Below are 19,199 nucleotides of genomic sequence, written 5' to 3'. Positions count from 1 at the left end.
TATTTATATTAGGGATCGGGAGATACAATAAACAAACAAAAATCAAATGTGCAAAAGAATAAAAAAGCTTATGGAGGTAGAGAATGAGCAGGATGGAGATGATTCTAGAAAGGAAAGTCAGGAAAGCCTTTCTAGAGAAACAGCATTTAAGGGGACATCTGAATGATTTGGAGGGGTGCCAGCAAAGGTTTTGGACGGAGACATTTCAGATAGAGACAATAGCAAGTACTATGGCCCTGGAAAGGAAGCACGAGAAGACCACCAACCATGCTGCAGGAGAGCAAGGGAAAGTGAGAATGGGAGATGGTTTGACAGGTGGCAGGGCTCAGCCAGGAAAAGCCTTGAAAGCCACAGTAAGGAGGGTTGATTTAATCCTCAGTGCAGAGGCATCTGTGCGGGAGAGAGTAGCGTGATCTAATGTTGCTTTTTAAGTGGAAATGAGAGCAGAGAGGAAGGAGGCTAATGTAGTAGTTCAGTCAAGAGATGCTGGTAGCTCAAGTTTTGGTCCCTACTTTGGAAAGTAGGGACAAGTCTTGCTATAGAGTGTAGGATGGGAGAAAAGACAGGAGTCAGATTTCCTCTTAGGTTCTTGCCCTCAGAACCTCAGCGAATCAAAGGGCCATTTGTTGGGATCAGAAGCTGAGGAAAGAGCTGGCTTGGAGGGCATATGGGACAAATCAAGAATTATTTTTTAACATATTAGGTTTGAATATTAAATGCGTGAAGGTTTTATTTTCTAATTAGACTGCATTTGAGGAAGGTGCCTAGTATTTAGAATATAAAAATAAGAGAAAATGCCACATACTGCTAGGCCAGTGGCCAAATGCAATGTGGTATTTAGCCTCTAATAGTGGCAAAGCTGAACAATTGTTGGAAAAACATGGAAGAATTCCCCATGCTATAAACTGTAAAACATCTGTGCCCAAATGTCCCTAATGAAAGCACTGCAGGGATATGCGCACTGCCATGCACAGCAGACGTTCATAAATTTGTCCATCACAAAGAAGCTTCCTTCTTAGACAGCCTCCCTACAGACCAGTGAAGTAGGATTTGATGTGACTGCTACCAGCAAGAAGTGCCTAAAAGGAGCCTCTGATCTGCAGCCCAGTCTGCTAGCTGCCAAGATTTTCTGAGGAACTGATCCAAAAGGGGAAAGTTAGTGCCAAAATAAATGTTATCCCAGAACCAGCTTGTTTTCTGACATGTACCTTGCCTGTGTTCACTAAACAGGAGATTGGATTCTAATGGGATGTCTGTTCACAGAAGATCCTGAGGTTGAATCACCTTATCGCTCTGGGACTGCATTGGAATTTTACCAGCACACGCTGGGTTTAGGCCCGAGTGGAGACCACAGAGTTGAGGAGTTTGCCTTTTGTCTTTCAACATCCCTTTTCTTTATCCTTTTCTTGGTCTGGCAGGGTCTTTTATCCCTCATTACCTCAGAGCACCCAGAGTCTAAAACATTTATCCAAATGATCTGAAACATAATGTTGAAACCATACAGTAAGGTTGACCTTGTTGATCCCAATGGTGGAATTTTGCAAAGGTAAACTTTGGAATCCAGAGACTTGAGGCCAATCCCAGGGTTGGTCAGGGCACTGGTGGCATCAGCAGGCCTGTGTCTAGATTCCTGATCCTGGGTTTTTCTGTTAAACAACTCTGCTGGCAAAAATTGTGTGTTCCCTTTTGTTTATGTTTTTATTTGCTGAAAATGGATACAATGCTAAACCAATAAGCAAAAGACGCGGGTTCAAGATTAGCATGTTCTCTATATCTTGCTGCGTATGTTTGAGAAATTCACTTACTTTGTTTATTTATTTATTTTAAGTAGGCTTCATGCTCAGCATGGAGCCGAGTATGGGGCTTGAACTCATGACCCTGAGATCAAGACCTAAGCTGAGACCAGAGTCAGCTGTTTCACCACCTGAGCTACCCAGGCATCCCATCACTTACTTTTTCTGATTCTCAGTTTCTTCTTGTGAAATGGGGATCATATTGGCTGTATTACTTTCTTAGCCTCCAGTGACGAAGTGCCACAAACTAGATTGTTTAAAACAACAGAAGTTTGTTCTGTGACAGTTCTGGAGACTAGAAATCTGAAATAAAGGTGTTAGCGGAGCCATGCTCCCTCTGTAAGTTTTAGAGAAAAATCCTTCCTAGTTGCTAGCAGTCCTCAGCAGTCCTCCCATCATGTCTCATGTCTCATGTCTCTTTGCCTCTTTTTATAAGAACACCCATGATACTGGATTTAGAGCCCACCCCAACACAGTATAACTTCATTTAATTTGACCAATTGTATCTGCAAAGGCCTTTCTGGGTACACATGAATTTTGAGGGGGATAGTATCCAATCCAGTACATGTACACTGTCCTACAAATCACACAGATTGTAAATGAAATTCCAAGTAATCTAAGTGAAGACTGAGGAAACTCTAAAATATATATATTTTAGGGGTGCCTGGGTGGCTCAGTGGGTTAAAGCCTCTGCCTTCAGTTCAGGTCCTGATCCCAGGATCCTGGGATCGAGCCCGGCATCGGGCTTTCTGCTCAGCGGGGAGCCTGCATTCTCCCCTGCCTCTCTGCCTACTTGTGATCTCTGTCAAATAAATAAATAAAATCTTAAAAGAAAAAGAAAAAAATATATATATTTTAAACTTTGGAATCCAGAGACTTGAGGCTATATATATACATATATATAGCCTCATATATAGCCTCATATATGAGGCTATATATATATATATATATATTTCTAATTAATAAACTACTTTTTCATTTAAAAAATAATCCCAATCATTATCTCTCAAGCAGAGAAGTACTAAGAAACATCCTTCATTTCCTTAAAATCATATGTGATTATGCTCCTACCTTCTTCCTTTCTCCAGAATCCTAATCCTGCCTTGTAGGTTGTAAGACATAGTGTTTTCTGAATGTTAAGGACTGCAAACCACCCAGGTGGCCCTAACTAACTAAGTGAAAGGAATCATCTGGATAATGAAGTTTGCAGAAGCTGCCAGTGAGAACGGTTACCGACTACATGCTCAGATTCCCCTGGTTTGATCTTCAGTTGATAAAAATCCCACGAGCATTTCCTCCTGAACAGTGAAGGCCACGTGTTGACTGTGATTTTAACAGCTACAACCTGCAGCAGTAATTGTGTGTCATCACCTTAAAATCTTACAAATTCGACCCATAGCAATCCCCTGTACCTGTGAAATATCCTGTGAGCAAGAATTCTGGCCCAGCCCAACTCCCATGAGAGAAATCATAAAGTTAAATGTGTCAAAATTAACACTGTCATACTTGGATTTGAACCTAGCATAACATTCTTGCCACAATGCTAATGTGCGAGTGCATGTGTATGTGTGTGTGCGTACGTGCGTGCACAAACTAAGATTAGCAATGATTATATCAAAGCAATAGAAAAATAATTAATTGAACGTTAACTGCATTTTAACACATGAATGAGTTAAAATTCCTATTACTTCAAAAAAATGTAGCTATGATAGGATAATGTGTTTTTGGCTTGTTTTTTTTTTTTAAATCCCAACGTTACTGGCTTATCTGAATGATTTATACTAACTACTGCTGAGGAACATGCTAAGTATATAATTTCTACTTTCTGTTATAAATCACATACTTGATCTTAACCCTCAGTCTGCTGCTTTGATTCAAAATTTTGTCCCACAACCTTGCGAGGAAATAAAAAATAATAATTATTACTTCCATCCTTCAGTGGGGCTAGTTGGTTTGTATTTCATGCAAGCTTCACAAAAAAATAGTTAAGACTCCCAGTCTTGTTGCTACTTCTGGTGTTATGTTTCATCATTTAATATATTTAACCACAAATAAAGATATAATCATAGATTTAACATATCACTGACTTATTTTAGATTATGCCAACAGCTTGATTAATTTTACCACCTCAAATGTGTTTTTTTTTTAAGATTTTATTTATTTATTTGACAGAGAGCACAAGTAGGCAGAGAGGCAGGCAGAGAGAGAGGAGGAAGCAGGGTCCCCACCGAGCAGAGAGCCCAATGCGGGGCTTGATCCCAGGACGCTGGGATCATGACCTGAGCCGAAGGCAGAGGCTTTAACCCACTGAGCTACCCAGGTGCTCCTTGAATGTGTTTTGTTCTATATCCTCTTAAAATTTAGTGTAATTTTGCCACTATCTTTGGAAATATTGAAGTTTTCCCCATTTCAATCCATGAGTTCTTGAATTAGCCTAGTCGCACTGCCTCCATTTGCCATGTTCAATGTGGTAGCTACTAGCCATAAGTGGCTGTTGAGCACTTGAAGTATGGCTTGCCCAGACTAAGATGTAAATGTAAAAATAAACACTATTTGTTAAAGACTTAGTATGGAAAAGGTATAAAATATCACATTAGCAAATCTTATATTGATTATAGTTTGAAATAATATTTTAGACATATTGGGTTAAACATAAATGATTATTTAATTTTTACTTTTTGAATGTGGTGACTAGAAGGTTTAAATTACTGTGAGCATTCCTGGATCACATTATATTTATACTGAATGATGATGACTTAGATGTATATACTCTTCTGTCACACCTCCAAGTAGGAGGACGTCAAGAAAATGGCCAATCTGATATTCAATTGAGTTTAGGAGTTACTGAAATACAGTGGTTAAATTTAACCATCCTCAAAGAAATATTTCTTAAAGTCTTGCCAAAATAGCATTCATAGTTAACCGCTATTTTCCTTATTTGACTCCACATTAATGGACATCATCATAATCGATAGCCTTTGGATGTTTGAGTCAAAGGCATTGTTTTCCTATTAGCCGGACACTGTATGGGACCAATGAAAAGCAAAGCAAAGGAAGTGGGCTTGGGGATAGAAAGGATGCATTTGATGATCCAGGGCAGTGCACCGTGTCCCTGTGTTCAGTTTTACTTAAAGTCGTCGTCCAACTTCTGTGAGATGATTTACTGCTGAAGTCTATTTGTCTTCCTGCTGCTATCTCGGAGCAAGCCTAAATCTTCCATGTGGTTAATAAACTTCTTATCTTTTGAATACTGAAAATAAAATAAACTTAATCCTCAGGGTGGTTCAGTCAGCAGACCGGGAGCCTTTTAGATGCTTCTTGGAGATAGAGGACAACTAGGTTTTCTGCCCTGTGCGATTATCAGTCTTCCCCTTGCATGCATGCACGTGTAAGGGCATTAAAGGTGCTTCTCAGTGATAAATGTCAGTGGAATCGCAAAGTGAATATTAATTTCAGTATTGTCAAGGTCAGATGTGTACCCAGGTTCATTGTTACTGGAATTTTTATTGTTGCTGCTGTTAGGAAAGATATTTTATCTTGGGCTCTTTTTGCAAGAGTCAGGAGAGAAGGGGAACAAAAGTTCTTAACATGCATATACATTACTCAGAGAAAAGTGCCTTAGCACAGCCTGATCTGTTAATTGGGGTAATTATTTTGAGTGCCTTAAGAAAAATCAAAGTGTGGGTTTAGAGGAGCTAAGTAAGGTGGGAGCAGAACAAACAGATGATCCCAAAATCTTCAGACTCGCTGATGTTTCTGAAAGTGGCTGACTATGTATGTGGAAAAAGGAAGGAAAAATTTCAGGAGAAATAAGTAAAGAAGAGAAAAAGTCTGATGAGGCCATTCATCAAAGTTGGGTATGAAATTAGCTAGCTAGGAGCTCAAGAAATTAAAAGAGAAATGAAAGTGAAGAAAAATATTAGATTATGACTGTTTGGGGATAAATAAGCCACTGGACATGTCTATATATAGTGAATTACCTCAGACCCCTCAGTGGGTACAAGCACGTAATATTCATCTGCCAACACACTCACACACGTGACAGATCTAATTCTAGTCTAGTATTAACGATCTTAGTGAACAACGCCAGAAACATCCAGCTATGCAAATTAGAAATACAGGAGTCACTCCTAGTGCCTCCATCCTCCTCACTGCCCCATCTCCAGTACATGCAGTGGTGCTGATTTTACCTCCCATACAGCTCTTGAATCCCTCCCCATCACCATTGTTCTAACTCGAGCTCTTAACCATTGTCTTTTATACTATAGAATATTCTCCCAACTGGGCTCCCAATACCCACATTCATCCCCTTTAATTCACTCTTCATGTAACTGACAGAGTACAAAATGCTTAACTCATCAATTCCATTCTTGTTCTTAGAATAAAAGATCAAAATCTTCCCAAGGCCTTTAAGATCCAATATGGTTTCACCCCAGCAATCTCTCTCACCTCATCTGAATCCCTCTTCTGACTCCTTGTGTCCTGCAACCCAAGACTGTCAGTTCTATGGAAGTTTTCACGGTTTACTCAGTCAATTCTTCCAATGTCTGGTACACTGTAAAAAAATAAAATTAAAAATTACTTAATATTTATTGAGCACTTCCTTTGTGCCAGAAGCTATTTATTATGAATCTTCACAACAAACTCATGGGGGTAACTATTAGTATTAACCCCATTTTTAAGATAAGAAAAACTAAACTCAAAGATATTAAGTAGCTTGACCCCAGCCACCTAGCCTGAACAAGGGTACTGGATTTGAACCCAGGTCTTTCATTCTGGAGTCCATATTCTTTACTGTTAATTTCTCTCACCAAATCTTATTAGATGGGGTATGTTGGCATCAGAGAAGCCCAGATCTGCGACTTCTGGGAAACCTATGTGGTAGGAGAATAGAGTTCTAAATTTCTTCCTTAAGTTATGGTGCCTCCCAAAAGAGCCAGTTTATCCAAGGCAGTTCCTTATCTTTTAAAGCCTAGAAATAGATAAACGATAAATTTCTTCCCCAAAGAGATCCTATCTTTTTAAGATAGGATCTCTTTGTCGTATGTCGAAAAAAACTGGACTGTGTGAAAAAGATTGCCACTTCCTTCTTCTCTAATAAATGGCAGCAGGGCTCTTTTATAAAAGCAATCTATACAAGTCATTTATTGCTCTATTAAAACTACAAACATCAAATATTGATTCTTCCCATACTGACCATAATACAAACCAACTTTGAGAAAGGTTGCTAGGATTTAGTTACATTATCACCATGGGGAACACTCTGGGTTGCCCATAAGCTGAAGACACCTGATCCTCTGATGCCTATCTATTTACAGAGAACTGATATTTTTGTGTACAGAAATACAATCCTAAAGTATGGATGAGTCTCAAATAAGTGTGAAGCAAGCATGAGGTCTGTGCATGCCCTTCCGAGGAATTTCTGCTTCCAGATCTGCTGTAAGAATTAAACATGAATTGGTCTGTGTCACAGTAAAAGTAACTGGAGTATTTATGAGGAGGATGAAAGGCTTAACTTTTATGTGTTATTATGACACAGCAGGCACATCTCCACTCTCTTATCAGATGCTCTCTTGGCCACATTTGTTTTGTAAACATAATCCTGATTCAGGACTCGTGCTATACCTTACAGAACTATGGAATGCTATGTTCCCTATTTTCCTGTCACATTCATCATTTCCTTGTGGTCTTCCAACAATGTTAAGTATTGAGAAGAACAAATATTCCTTCCTCCAGTTGTCTGATGAGGGAACCAAACTATGGAAAAGTTCAAGGGACTTAAGTCTGGATAACAGTAATATTAACTACCATATTATCTGGAACACTTGCTTCTCTATATAGCCTCATATAATCCTAGTTTAATCCTAGATGTTTTTCACTTTTTCGTTATTTCTATTTAGAATCTCAGAAAAGTTCCTGACAACTTTTTGGAAAATTAACATGATTTTTTTTTTTTTTTTCCCGAACCCTTATTCCCAAACTGAAGTTTTAGAGACAAACATTTTTAAATAAAATGGATGAATTTTTAAACTTTCTTCAAGTATCTTGAGGCATACCATATTTTCTTAAAACTGGTAGAATATTGATTTGTTGATAATACTAACAAAATAGAAAAAACAATTTAATAATTGATAATTCTATGCTTCTGGTTGTTTCTCTGATATGAGATCAATTGTGTCATCTTTAATTTAGTTCACTTCGGAGTTCTTCTCATTATCTTTACTTAGAGGGCTCATTGTTGGAAGACTTCCCCAAGCTATATAGCAGTCTTTCTATTTATCAGCTTGTAAATTCTATTCCGAAAAAGCTAAATTCAAGGTCATTACCCATAATACTCATTCACACTCATGTGTACTGTCTTACCAGACTCCTTCTTCACACATGAGCTTCCTTGTCCTTCCTTTTTTCATCAGTGCAATTCATTTTTTTTTAATTAATTTATTTCTTTGAGAGTGAGAGCACATGCCTGTGGCGGGGGGGGGGGTGTTGCAGAGGAAAAGTAGACTCCCCACTGAGCTCAGGACCCCCCCCCCAACAATCCCCCAGCTGGGCTTGATCCCATAACCCTGAAATCATGACCTGAGTAGAAATCAAGAGTGTGATGTCCAACTGACTGAGCTACACAGGCACCCCCAGCAGTACAATTTTTAACTGTTCTTCAAGAAATTCTTGACCAAATTCCCCTATTCATCCCTAAATACTATATACTTCATCAATAAATATATGTCAGGAATTCTTATATACTTCATTGTCTGCCCAGAGAGGTTTTAATCTTGGTTGTATATGGTCTGTTGTTCATGTCTGGCTGTTTCCTGTGTGTATGTTTTCTCCTCTAAATTCCTAGAAGATTTCTACCATAATAAAATATTTCACAATGCTGGAGGTAGCACTGTATCCTAAGCACATAAAAAGTATGATTAGATTTTAAAATCAGCTGACTCTATTATCTAAAATGGAATGTAACACAGTGGAAAGTAACTGAACCCAAGCTATTCTGGAAAAAAAAAAATTATAAGGGGGGAAAAAAAGTCAGTGTGATTAAGTTTATATTACATCTAGCCTTCAGGAACATGGAAACTTGAGCATATTTGGCTAAAAATTTAAGTTTTCAACTTTTCAATGTTTGGTATATTGTAAGCAGTTTTCCTAGATCATAAAAACAATTGCTTTTGACATGACTTAGAAATCTCCAGTTTAAATGGTTTGAGACCTCAATCATGCAGTCAGGAATCTACATTCTCCATTACATTTTACATTTCTAGGCCTTGCCTATTTTCTAAAGTGAAGTTAAAAATACTCTGCATGCTTCACCAAGGCTATTTACTACTTGACTATGTCAGGGAAAAACTGTAGCTATCCCACTGAAAAGGCCCTATCTTGAAGTCAATTTCTGAAACCACTTTTATTATCAAACTGCTTCCACTTCTAGTTCTAGGAAGATTACTTTCAGTACTATTATTTTTCAGAGAGACTCATTAACGTTCTTTTCTACTACACTGTCAAAAACACCCATGATTTGTTATATTAGCATATATGCATATATATGTGTGTATAAATAATATGTAAGTCATATATATCACGCATGTCATATGTGTTTCTGTATAGATGTCTCTATATTTCTCTACACACATACAATGACAAAGTTGAGTATCTTGTGGGTTAGCAGATGCCACCTATTGAAACCCCAAATAAAATGATCAGGTAATAACCCCTTCCTCCAACTGAGTCTAGTCAGATTTCTGTGGTTTTGTAATAGAAACCCACCCCATAGTTTGTGCTTCTTTCTTGCCAAATTACTGTCATATTTCCTAACTACGTATAGTTCAGTCAAGAAGGGGTTTCATTATGTTAATAATTACATTGCCCGCAGGCTTTTTGATGTTGCATTCCCCATACAGAATAGGAACAGATTTCATAGAAATATCATTAAAGCTGTTAACTACAGGAGGAAAAAAAATCAAAGAGGCAATCAAACCATGCACTTTATTATCAATAAACGCAAATAGTTTCAGAAACGGCTTGCATTTGAAACACATTCAGTTAGGAGATCATCAACAATGGGAGCCACTGTTTAAATAAGAGCTTTGTGGCCTAAATCCATTTGGATCACTACAGACAATTACTTAGATCTGTTGCTATCCATCTTAAACAATGAACTCAAGAATCGTTTTTTAAATTAGCAAATGAATAAGGAGGTAAAATCTTGCTCGGAATTTTGCCCTGATTTGAGCACATGTGAATTATAGCTCATTATTTGAATGACAACACATGTGATTTTTTTTTTTTTTTTCCCAAATGCACTAGTACTTTAGTTCCATTAAAAAAAAAAAAAAAAAGATTTGGTAGCTGTTAAATTGATGATTTAGGAACAGTAGGACACATTGTACTACACAGTCATTTTGAGAAGACTTTAAATATTCAAATGTTCAACTACATATTCTCTGACACTAACATTTGTCTTCATTTCGGACTTCCAGCTGAGAAACATCAGTATAATGGTGAAAAGACATCAGCCTCATTCAGTATTATGAAGGCAGTAACATGTCTTGATCCTTCTAAAGCTTTTTCTATGAAAATCTTATATTTACATTGTCATTTAGAAGAGATTATTGAAACTCCCAAAATATTTTTCAAACCTTATATTTGATAAACCATAATTTAGGTTTTAGTCTGATTAATACAAATATCAAATTACTTACAGTAAAGAGATGTCAGGAAGGAAGACGTGTAGAGAGACAGTAGAATAGAAACAGCAAGAGAAAGGAAGAAAAAGAAAAAAAAAAGATATTCATAAGCTCTAACACCTTGAAAACCTAAAATATTTGATGAATGAAACCAGATTAATTCAAATGCCTTCAATTACCCATGATTTGGAAAATGAAATAGAAGAAGTCTATGTCTTAAGCATGTTTCAGCTTTTGAATTTCATTAAAAGTTGAAGAGTCTTTTTAAACTGAAATTATTACCATATTTCCCATTGTAAAGTAATAACAATCATTACAAATGAATTGATATTAAGGAATCTTTGGTTTGGGCTCTGGGTGGTTCAGTCGTTTAAGTGTGACTCTTGGTGTTGGCTTAGGTCCTGATCTCAAGAGTCAGGAGATCCAGCCCTGCGCGAGGCTCAGCACTCAGCAGGGAGTGTGCTTTTGAAGAGTCTTGCCCTCTGCCCCTCCCCCCACTTGTGCACGCATAAGTGCAAGCACTTCCTCTCAAATAAAATATATAAATCTTTAGGAGAATTTAAAAAATATATATTGGTTTTCAGAGCCAAAAGAAGCCAGAGATATTATCTAATCTATTGGGAGCTACCATTTTGAGAATCATAGACCCCAATGATGGAAACTATGGACCCTACACCAAAAAATGTACACAGTATATTCTTGAAAATGTGCATACAGTTTCAGGGGCTCCATGGACTCCTTGATGCCATGACTGGTCTTTATCATAAGTAGAGTAGGGGCAAGAAACTATACCTTCTGACCTTCATTAATCCATTGTAGCTCATTAAACTGATACTCTCTCCTCTTCTCCCTCTTTCTATCTCTTGCACTTGTGCACACACATACACTCTCACATATACTATACAAACACACATTCTGTTTTCAGTATGATTACATATGATAAATGATGCTGTCTTAGAGATTCAGCGAACTTTTATATACCATTTTGGGGGTTAATATCCAATAAGATCTCATTATAAAGTGTTCTGTTATACTATAAATATATATAGTGAGAAATTACTGTCCTCAATGCAAATAGTGACATGTAATACATCTCATTTACTCCAACATAAGTATTTGATTTGTTCTTAGGTACAGGTGTTATAATGAATTTCTACTGAAATACAATATTAAAATTTAAGAAGGTAGTTGGTTAAGGTGACATTGATTGATGAGTTACTTGCATAGATTATGCATCTATTCTGAAATCTTGCCATTCTTTGAAGAAATAGGTAACTCGAAGAGAGATGAAGAGAAATTAGATGCAGTTTGCCACAAAATTATTGTCCAACTGAGGGGATCAGTGGGGATTATTAAAGACATCTTGGAAATGATGAGCAGTTAAGACCATTAAGTTTCTTGACTGACATACTAAAATGTAACGAAATGGAAGGCTGAAGCTGTTAACTGTATCGATTTCACATATAATTCCCATTGTTGAACATTTTTTGTTTCTCTTTTTCTGTCTCTCCTTCTAATATGCATATAACAAATCCCATATATAAAACTACATAAGCTTTCTTAAATATATAGCTATAGATTTGGATAAATATACAAATAAATACATGCATACTTCCACAATTAACACAAGCACAGTATATTACCAACAGACCTATGTTTGGGCTATAATTCAAAAGGAAATTATTAGGAAATTCACAAATTTGAATGTATAGCACTGTCATGAAGAAAAATAAGCATGTACTAGCTTATGTGAAATAATTTTGACACTAGCCAGGAATGTTGGAGAGAAAAATATCCCATAGGCAGGCAGTATTTGGTCTTATAAATGATGAATATATCATTTGGTGTTAATTATTTGATGTTTTAATGTCTATATTTACTTGGAACAACAACATGGTATTTTAATTTTAATACATGACAATGTTAAGGAAATTGAACCAATGCAATCAGATCATGAAACAAATTGTATTTTAAAACAAAAAGTTGAAGTAGGAAATAGTTTAGTACTAAGATGCAATCCTTTCTGAGAAAAAGCCAAGTGGAAACCTTACAACAACAAATAGAATGTTATCATTTGGATGGAATTAGTGAAAACACATACTGCTGTTAGTGTACACTTACACTAAATGCTCTGAATGCTCTTTTTTTTACTTCTGGTGTCTATTATCTCTGCTTGAAATTCTTCTGGAATCCCAAGCACCTGTTTTTCCCTGATACAGTCTAATGACCATTAGGAAGGGAGAATAATTCAGTTGTGAACAGACAATCAGAGTAGGCACTACCAAGTTGAATCTCAATTACCTAACTACCTGATGTTGTCTTGTAGGCAACCAAGCTATACGTGCATATAAACAAATCATACCGTGGGCAAAGCGTACCTAGGTTCACGTGCATACGACAAACAGGGACATGTATACCAACTTTCATTCTCATCAGGTATCAGGAAAACACTTCTGCAATCCTGCATTAACAAAATCAAATGGGTTAGACTACACAGAGTAGCTATTTTTATTTTATGCTTGTTATTTAAAGATTTTATTTATTTATTTGTCAGACAGCACGCGAGAGAAAGAGAGCACGTGCAGGGCCAGCGGCAGGCAGAGGGAGAAGCGGGCTCCCCGCTGAGCAGGGAGCCCTACGTGGGATTGGATCCCAGGACCCTAGGATCATGATCTGAGCCAAAGACAGACGCTTAACTGACTGAGCCATCCAGACATCCCTAGGCTTGTTATTTAGGGTAACATTTGATAATGATATACAAACAAATATATATATTTGACACATGCTTATTGAGTATGTTGTATATAGTTAGCAATGTGCATAACCCTGTGGAGAAGACAACTGTTCCTATTATTTGGGAAAGGAAGTGGAGTGTTTTAACCGTTTTCCTGACACAGAGCCTAGACACTAAGCAGCCCTCACTGGCTCGTCAGGGGTGGAGTGCGGTCTTTTGGTAGTCTTTGTGGGGATGCTGCCTTGAGCTGTAGACATCTGGGTAATCTGTCTATTCTCCCCACAATGCCTGACAGAGATTGCTGTGAGGTTGGAATATTTGATTGCTATGTGCTCAGAGTCCTAGTCTGGTGGGCTGTGCACTCCCACCCTCACTATTCTAGATGGCTCCCTCAGCTTGGCCTTCCAGATTCTCATGTGGCTTACTCTTCTTCTCATTACCCCCTTGTGTTCCAGTGGAACGGATGAGCAGGAACTTCTAAAACATTGTCTTCCTTTCCTTTCTCCAAGAAAGGGAGACTCACTCATCTCCTAGGCCTCTTGGAGTCATCCTGCTTGGGAAAACTTCCTTGAATGTGGAGTGATGGCCTTGGATATTGGCCATTTTAAATCTTAGTGTCAGATTCCAGAATGAGCCATGTTTGTTTTTAGTAAGCAGTGCCCTTTCAGTTTAGCCACAGGAGAGCTAGAAGGAGCACATTCAGTTAATACTTTATACATCACTGGGCCACAAGGATATGCTCTGTGAAATTTCAAAATCCTAATTATGTCACATTCAACATGTACCTAAAGCGAGTCACTCAGTCTCAGTTCTCTTGCTTCTTTCTTTGTCTCTCTTCCTTAGAAAAATACAGATTCCCAATCAGAAAACAAACCTCCCCTTTGAAAATGTTTGCATTGTCATTGTGAATATATCAGTAATCATAGAAGTGTGAAAATTATAGTTTTTTATCGCTGTTCTCTAAACATTGTACTTTAAAAATCCAGTTGAACAATGTCAGTAGGCAAGTTTTTCTTCTGCATTTATCCCCCCCATGGAGCAAAATGTCTTCACTACAGAACAGTTCTAATTGTATCACTATGAACTTAGACATAAGCAACTCTCCTCATTTTCATATAGTATTGTCCTCTAAAGTCCCCTTTGGAAAATAAGGAATTTCCCATAGAATAATTACCCCTGCCTGGAAAAGGGACCAAGGGGAGGGCACTCTCATAAAGTATCTATCATCTTTGGAAGCCATTGTTCTCCCTATGGAAGAAAGGACATAAAAGGAATGGGGAACGTAAGAATAAGCCCTGTAGAGATGGATTGGAATGGGAGGTATCTCTGTAGAGTCATGACAAGTGAAGATGTGTACCTGTATATTTGAGCATATGTATGCATGAATGCATTTCTGTATGTATAAGTGTATATAAATTCCTGTTTCTCATTCATCAATAGGATCTAGAAGCAAGACACCCAAATAGCAATGAACGCAGCTAACACCCAGGTCTTTATCTCGAATACCACTCCCCAATAAAAGGAAGGAGACATCTCTGGAGAAATGTTTGATTCCAGAACTGGAGCAGGATCAAGATGAGCCTGAAATATATTATGCTAGAAAGACAGGAAGTGCTCCAATAAATGATAGGGCATGTTATAATGACAGAGGAACCAACTTAAAGAGGACCTCACTGGCCAAATTTGAACTCTGCAATTTGAACACCAAAATGATTAAGGACAATTATGAATTATAGACCATGAAAAAGTAGAAATCCATGTGCCCATACTAATAGGAGATACATAAATAGAAATGTGGGGTCACATTGTGGCATCTGGGTGGCTCAGTCAGTAAAGCATCTGATTCTTGATGTCAGTTCATGTCATGATCTCAGGGTCCTGAGATCAAGCACCACATGGGGCTCCATGCTCCGCGTGGAGTCTGCTTGTCCCTCTCCCTCTGCTGCTCTCCCCACTCATTCTCTCCCTCTCTAAAGTAAATAAATAAATAGAATATTATTAAAAAAAGAAATACGGATTCTTGCTTCTAATAAAATGTTGAGTGCCAAGTGGTTAATACAGAGGAAGTGCTTAAATTAAAAAACAATTTATAACTACCATGCCAAAAAATTGATTTATCAAAAACTATTACTAAGTGCTAATTCTAAGGGGTTTTGATAAATAACATGATATTTATTTAGTCCTGACTTAGTCTCTCCCCGCAAATTGCTTATCGGTTGTGAGCAATAGAGCAGGGTTTTGGGGTTGGGAGGGATATAGGGAAATCAGTTAACTCTATGTGGAGAAATCTGGCAACACATTCTATTCAGAACTAACATAACAAACCAGGGAGGGAGAAAGGTCTTATGCCTCTGGCCATGATGCCCTGAGGAGACAGATATCATGCATGTTTCGTTTCAGTCTAGAATGCATAACTGAAATCCAACATGAAGAAACAAAAACAAACCCCAAATAAGTAATATTCTATTAATTTAAAAAAGGGACTAGAGTCTTCAAAAGTATAGAGGACCTAAAAGATAAAGATGGGCTTTGGGACTGTTCTAGCATAAAACCAACTAAAGAGATCATGGCAATGAAATACAAATTTGACCCTAGACTGGATCTTGCACCGGAGAGGGAAATGCTACATAAATTACATTATGAGGTCAGTTGACAAAATTGGAAAGCAGATGAAAATTAAGTAAAAGTATTGTATTAGAATAAAATGCACTCAAGTTCATATTATCCACATACACATTAATGTTTAGGAAATATGCATTCGGGGGTAGAGAGCCATGGTATGCATAACTTAATCTGAATAGATAGATTCAGACTCTCTGTCTCTGTCTGTGTATCTCTGTCTCTCTGTATACGATGAATATGATAAATACAATATATACATATATATGGAGAGACAGAAAAAAAGAATATGTGTATACCTGGGAAAAGGGAACATGGGTATTCTATGTACTATTTTCATTCTTAAAATTTTCTGTAGATTTAAAAAGATTTTCAACTACAGTTTTAAGAAATTGTTAGCAGTCAGGATACCTGGGTGGCTTAGTGGGGTAAGTGTCTGCCTTTGGCTTGGGTCATGATCCCAGCATCCTGGGATGGAGTCCCACTGCTTCTCCCTCTGCTTGCCGTTGCCCCTGCTTGTGCTAGCTTGCGCTCTCTCTCTCTCTCTCTCTGACAAATAAATAAATAAATAAATAAATAGCAATGATTTGTTCAGTTGAAATAATGCAAATGTCAGTAATAGGGATACTCAAGATCTGGGAACTGGTGGAAAAATAAGTGAAGGTGATAAATAAAATATATCTAAAATATATAATATATATATTTTCCCCCTAATGAATGTGTGAGCAGTTATGCCTTAAGGAGGCTGGATGCCATGGAATACGTTCTGAAAAATGACTGATTCAGGGACCCAGGAGCAGCCCTGATCTAAGGAGTTGTGTTATCAGATCTCTGTGAGCCAGGTTTTCACAGACTGTTTTACTCTGGACATTCAAACTCACAAAATTCCAGTAGAGGCCTAGAATGTACATCTGTTCAAAGCTAGGTGGTATTTAAGGCTGGGGAAAATGTACAGTACATTGAAGATAAAATTGTTATACTTGCAATGATGAAACCATTTAATTTAGATTGCATTAACAAACATGGGTATTGGATTTTCAGTTTACAAACCATATATTTATATTCAGGTCCATAAATTAAAAAGTATGCATACATTCAAAATTTACAAATCTGGAATTCGAAAGAGTTTAACTCATGTCATACCCAAACCTGATCTGACTTTATGCCATGCTATGTATAGTCTTTAGTAATTCTGTTTGATGTGAATATCATGTTTTTTGCTGCAAATATATGATCTGATAATACGGTGCTACCCTAGCACTGCACATGTACCATATTACCGTTCTAAAACCTGAACATTTCTAGATCTCAAAAAATATCTGGACACAAGTGTTTCAGGTAACCAATTGTGGACCTGTGCTATATAATTTCTTTAATGAACAAGGTACTTATTCTAAAGTAAAGTAGCAGTTATGAGAGAAAATGGAATACTAGAAAGTGAAATTGAAAATTGATGCCAAAATTAATTTAAATGACTCAGGATTGGACAAGATTTTAAAATGCTGGCATAAATAAAGATGTGGTAAGTTATCCATAGCTGTGCTGCTTATTTGAATTTTAAGCAGAGACATGACATGTAAGTATTCTAACTGTATTTTCTCTTTTTCCTTCTGTGGTTATGAGTCATGCACAAGCGAAGGCACACTGGTATAGTGGAAAATTTTCCATACTAAGAATTTGAATCAAGAGTCCATCTCGTTTTCTGTCATTTTCCTAGTCATTTAGACTCCTTGACCACTTTCCTCCACTGTAAAAATCAAATAAGTAATTTAGATTAATAGAAGTCCCCTCCTGAATTTCAAAATGAAATGATTCTAAAATTCATTGCTTTACATTTGCATTTTATTTTCTTATCCCATTTGGTTCTAAAAATAATACATAGGGGTATAATCTCCATAAGCTGTGAAAGATGTATTTTGCTTGTTTTGAAAAAGAGAACCCTCTTAGACTAATCAATTTCTTTTGTACACAGTGCAAGTTCCAGGGCCAGTAGAAAACCTGCAAGCTGTATCTACCTCACCTACCTCAATTCTTATTACCTGGGAACCCCCTGCCTATGCAAACGGTCCAGTCCAAGGTTACAGATTGTTCTGCACTGAGGTGTCCACGGGAAAGGAACAGGTAGGCAAAGGAATGGGCCCAATGCTGCCACCTGTTGGATTTTCCTAGGACTAGAGCCATTAGGAGGAGATCTGCAAACTCTTAGTACTGTCCAGCCCAGCACATTAACTGGAAAGCGGATCGGTTTTAGAGTACTTGTTATTAGAAACTTTAAGCAATTTAATTGAATTCTGTTTGTAAGAGAGGCAACTGTGCTATGAGATAAAGTCACTATAAAGGATGTAATTTTTCTTTTTTATCTGAGTAGGGAGTGGCCTGGGCCAGCATAGCCACAGTTGTATTAACGCATCTGGTCCTAGAAAGCATTTGCATCAGGAGTCCTTATCTTAAGGAAGATTGATATTTTGTTCGATGACCTTAGTCAACTTGCTTATCTCACTCTTATGTATTTGAGTTATTTCTGTCCTTTCCTCACCTTCAGGTTGTAGTCCCCTATGCTTTTCATTGTTTTCAGGAAATCTCACTCCAGAAGGCTACTTGCCTCCTTCCTACATTTTGTTTGTAATCTGTGGTTTGCACAGATCCCTAAAAACAGGAAAATTAGATTTTCAGATAAATAAGTATTTAGGGGGACACACATGAAACAACAATTCTGTTTTGTGACGCATATAAGTCTGCTGAGAGATGTTTACTTCCAGATCCTCAGCCTCCATGTGGAAAAAGATATATAGACAAGTGCACAGTTAAATGGAAAAACCAAGAGCCCATGTTGGGATAACAGAGTTCTTTGAATGTGTTATGAAGCTTGCCAAGCATACCGTGGTCTTCATGCTTCCCCATAAACTGCATGATAGAGATTTTGCCTTAAAAAAAAAAACAGAAACAAAGTTTCGCAACAGTCCTATTCAGAAATAGTTCAAGCCCTAAGTTTTATTGCACAATAGGAATCACTAAGATTTCCTTTTATGTAATTATCCATCCCATCTTTTATTTGTTTGCTGTCCTCATGCAATTTAGCTCTTGCTTCCGTTTTTCTGTCCTCTCCATTTTCAACGCATTTTTGGCTTTTCCATAATGAATTTCACCAACCCACTTAAGTAAATTCAGAAACGATGTTGCCCGAGACAAAAAGAAGTGTGAGCATCATTGTGGAGAGTGAAATAATGTGTCTTCTAAGAACAAACACACGGGCTCTGATTTCTCAATGACCGTCAGCTCCAGTACCTCATTTCTGCAGCTGTGAAGTACAGAAACGGTTCCAAACCACCTCACAGCCTTGTGAGACACAAAGATTGTGGCAAAGGATCT

The 19,199-nt window shown here is 37.4% G+C and overlaps 1 protein-coding gene across 1 annotated transcript in view; it reads left to right on the top strand.

The window, feature by feature from the left end:
• DCC (DCC netrin 1 receptor) overlaps nt 1-19,199 on the top strand; it is a gene marked incomplete at both ends in the record, with an annotated part of 1,141,350 nt that overhangs the window by 824,509 nt on the left and 297,642 nt on the right. The window contains one exon of the mRNA XM_080821994.1: nt 17,803-17,951. Coding sequence (XP_080678120.1) covers nt 17,803-17,951 — 149 coding nt within the window. The remainder of the gene's footprint in view (nt 1-17,802; nt 17,952-19,199) is intronic.

The sequence above is a fragment of the Martes martes genome (assembly GCF_963455335.1).
Source record: "Martes martes genome assembly, chromosome: 13".
Taxonomy (NCBI): Eukaryota; Metazoa; Chordata; class Mammalia; order Carnivora; family Mustelidae; genus Martes; species Martes martes.
The sequence above is the reverse complement of the archived record's forward strand: the minus strand, read 5'-3'. Positions and strand labels throughout refer to the sequence as shown.